Source organism: Temnothorax curvispinosus, unplaced genomic scaffold, assembly GCF_003070985.1.
Source record: "Temnothorax curvispinosus isolate PA1 unplaced genomic scaffold, ASM307098v1 QBEX01014557.1, whole genome shotgun sequence".
In the NCBI taxonomy this organism is placed as follows: Eukaryota; Metazoa; Arthropoda; class Insecta; order Hymenoptera; family Formicidae; genus Temnothorax; species Temnothorax curvispinosus.
The window spans coordinates 892-3,718 of record NW_020224337.1 but is presented as its reverse complement, the minus strand read 5'-3'; the positions used below and the strand labels follow the sequence as shown (position 1 = coordinate 3,718).

Genomic DNA, 2,827 nt, shown 5'->3' with positions numbered 1-2,827 from the left:
TTACAGCCCTTTTTACTTATATTTATATAATATTAGTAAGTTGTAAAATATAAATTATAATATTTTAACATCGACTAAATATAAGGAACAGTTTACTGATTACATTACGTACTTTCTATCGGTTCTGCGTCATCTCTCTTTGCCGACATGTCATTACCAAAGCTTTTCAAGTATTGATTATTAGTGCGATTATGATAAAGTTTTCTTTCAGCAATAATCTGTGCAAATATATTAATGCTTCTTCAATGATTTATATAATTTATTAGCAATGTGTTGTCATCATTGATGAATTAACTTAGAATATTATCTTACGTTTCTATACGATAAACGCATCAAACATTTTTTGTAATTTTCCAAAGTAGATGTAATGTCTAAATATAATATTAAGTAGCATTTTTACGTACTTGTTCAGTAAATCCATGTAATATCTTCAGAATTTTTCTTTGCTCTCTACCTGTTGGCGTCAACCAGAATATCCAATTGACGTGCAACCATGGCCTCATTAATCTAAACCATAATTATTTAATAATAGACATGTTACTTTTTAAGAAGATTATAATGTAACTTTATAAAACGATTATTTAAGTTTTTTATATATATTTACAATTAGTAATATTACATTTACTATATAAAAAGAAAATACGCCCGGAAAAAAAACCTCTTATTTGTTCGTATTAGTTCATATTAGTTTATATTAGTAGATATATGATTATATATGATCATATAAGAAATGGAAAATATAATTTTAAACAATATTATATGGCCATATATGAGCATATATGATTATATACCCGGGAAAAATACCTTTTATTTGTTCATATTAATAGATATATAATTATATATGGTCATATAAGAAATATAAATATAATCTTGAACAATATTCTATGGCTAAACCTCTTTAAGTATAAAACGGGGAGCACACACTTCTGCACAGCTCATAATACGTAAGCATAAGAAAATTGATTGGTCTATTTCCTTATGCACATGTGTATGGACCAACCGTTATGCAGAAGTGTGTGCTTCCCGCTTTACTTTATATAGTCATATATGGTCTTATATACTAGTATCATGTGTGATTCTTATATTATAATCTTATATAATCATATATGAGCATATAAGACATTATAAGAGATATTTTTTATATGTCCTTATATAATCTTATATAATCATATATGACCATATAAGTTCTTATCAGGTCAAAATTCATATATGAGTATATAAGATTGCTTCTTATACAATCATATGACATTATAAGAGATTTTTTTTCCTGGGATGTAAATTAAACCTACATTGATCCTCTAGCATCTACAGATGTTAAAAAATTGTCTAAAATTTTGACTCGGGAGGCGAGATAGTTTATAATCTGCCACTTTTTAGTATTTTAAGTATTGTATTGTTTCTTTGTTTTAAGTGTAATATTTTTACGATGAATAGATATTAATGAATAGTATATATGAGCAAAAGTTTTAAACGTGTAACATGCACTTGTATGACTACATTGTTACAAAAACACAAAAATTAAAAATAGAGTTTTTGTAATATATTATAAAATTAAAAATAGAGTTTGTAATATATTATAATATAATAAATGTATAATAAGGGAACAAGGGGTAGCCCCGGGCATTATTGAAACTCAAGTATACCGCGTATCTATGGCCATTGTTTAAACATTCTAATATGCCCTTCTGCGTATCTCGACATATGCAGAATGTTTAAACAATGGCCATAGATACGCGGTATACTTAAATTTTAATAATGTCCGGGGCTATCCACTGTCCGGGGCTACCCCCCGTTCCCCTAATATAATAATTATTATAAACTGTTTCGTTATTAATATACCGCAAAATAAAATAAAAATTACTTATTTGCAAGATTGATAAAGTGATACCTATACCTTGCCCAACATGGTTCACTTTACCCGATAAAAATCTACCTTCGAAAATTTTGCTATAATATTAAACTCACTATAAATAAACGAAATTGGCTAAGAATACGTTGTAATAAACATTTGGCATTACAACTCAGCGTAAACAAAGTTCAGCTATCTTTAATAGTTTTCAAGTTATATTAAAAAAGGCTTAGGGTGGTTCAGAATACCCGAACTTCCTCTAAGGAATAATATACTCAAAAGGAATAATATACTTAAATATATTAGATAATTATTATCAAATTAAGTTAACTTTAAGAATTGAATTTGACAGCCAAATATACGTCTTACTGTAAACGCGATAACGATATTTCTTTTACGTATTTTATTAAAAGTTAAAAACTGAAAATTTGACTTACTAGCCTCGGTCTCCCCTACAATACGAAGTCATATATCTTAAGACGGAATATGAATATACAATTACTTATTATATCTATAAATTATTATACCTATAAATAAAATGTTCGCCCATCTGATGAACCGCTTCTCGATACCGCTGCTGGGACGCACCAAGGTCTCGTAGTGAAGTGCCCATGGCAGTTTCTGCAAACGCATTTGTAAAAGTATCATGATAATATTGTCAAATATATTTCAGAAACATCTGTAGCTATAAAAAATATATCCCGGAAAAAAACCTCTTATTTGTTCATATTAGTTTATATTAGTTTATATTAGTAGATATATGATTATATGATCATATAATAAATGGAAAATATAATCTTAAACAATATTATATGGCCATATATGAGGGTATATAATTATATATGGTTGTCGGGAGCACGGAAGTTGGTGAAGAAACTTTGAGAAGAGTGAAATCTTGAGTCTCGATTTTGAGAAAGATGAGCGAGCTTTATTGCATTTTTAGATACATAAGTTGATTTTGATTTATCTTATGCCGGC

The 2,827-nt window shown here is 28.0% G+C and overlaps 1 protein-coding gene across 1 annotated transcript; it reads right to left on the bottom strand.

Moving 5' to 3' along the window:
- Positions 1–88: 88 nt before the first annotated feature.
- LOC112464768 (cytochrome P450 4C1-like) lies at positions 89–2,491 on the bottom strand. Its single transcript, XM_025031951.1, has 3 exons — positions 2,377–2,491; positions 405–507; positions 89–218 (listed from the first exon to the last, which is right to left on the bottom strand). The coding sequence occupies exons 1-3, from the start codon at positions 2,460–2,462 to the stop codon at positions 105–107; spliced, it is 303 nt and encodes a 100-aa protein (XP_024887719.1). The 5' UTR covers positions 2,463–2,491; the 3' UTR covers positions 89–104.
- Between the last annotated feature and the right edge of the window lie 336 nt (positions 2,492–2,827).

Excerpts from the sequence above, each read along its gene's own strand:
- LOC112464768 (XM_025031951.1), bottom strand. The coding sequence starts at position 2,462 with ATGGGCACTTCACTACGAGACCTTGGTGCGTCCCAGCAGCGGTATCGA. Across the intron at positions 508-2,376 it reads GGCGAACATTTTATTTATAG|ATTAATGAGGCCATGGTTGC; the intron begins GTATAATAATTT and ends ATTATGGTTTAG. Across the intron at positions 219-404 it reads TACATGGATTTACTGAACAA|ATTATTGCTGAAAGAAAACT; the intron begins GTACGTAAAAAT and ends ATATTTGCACAG.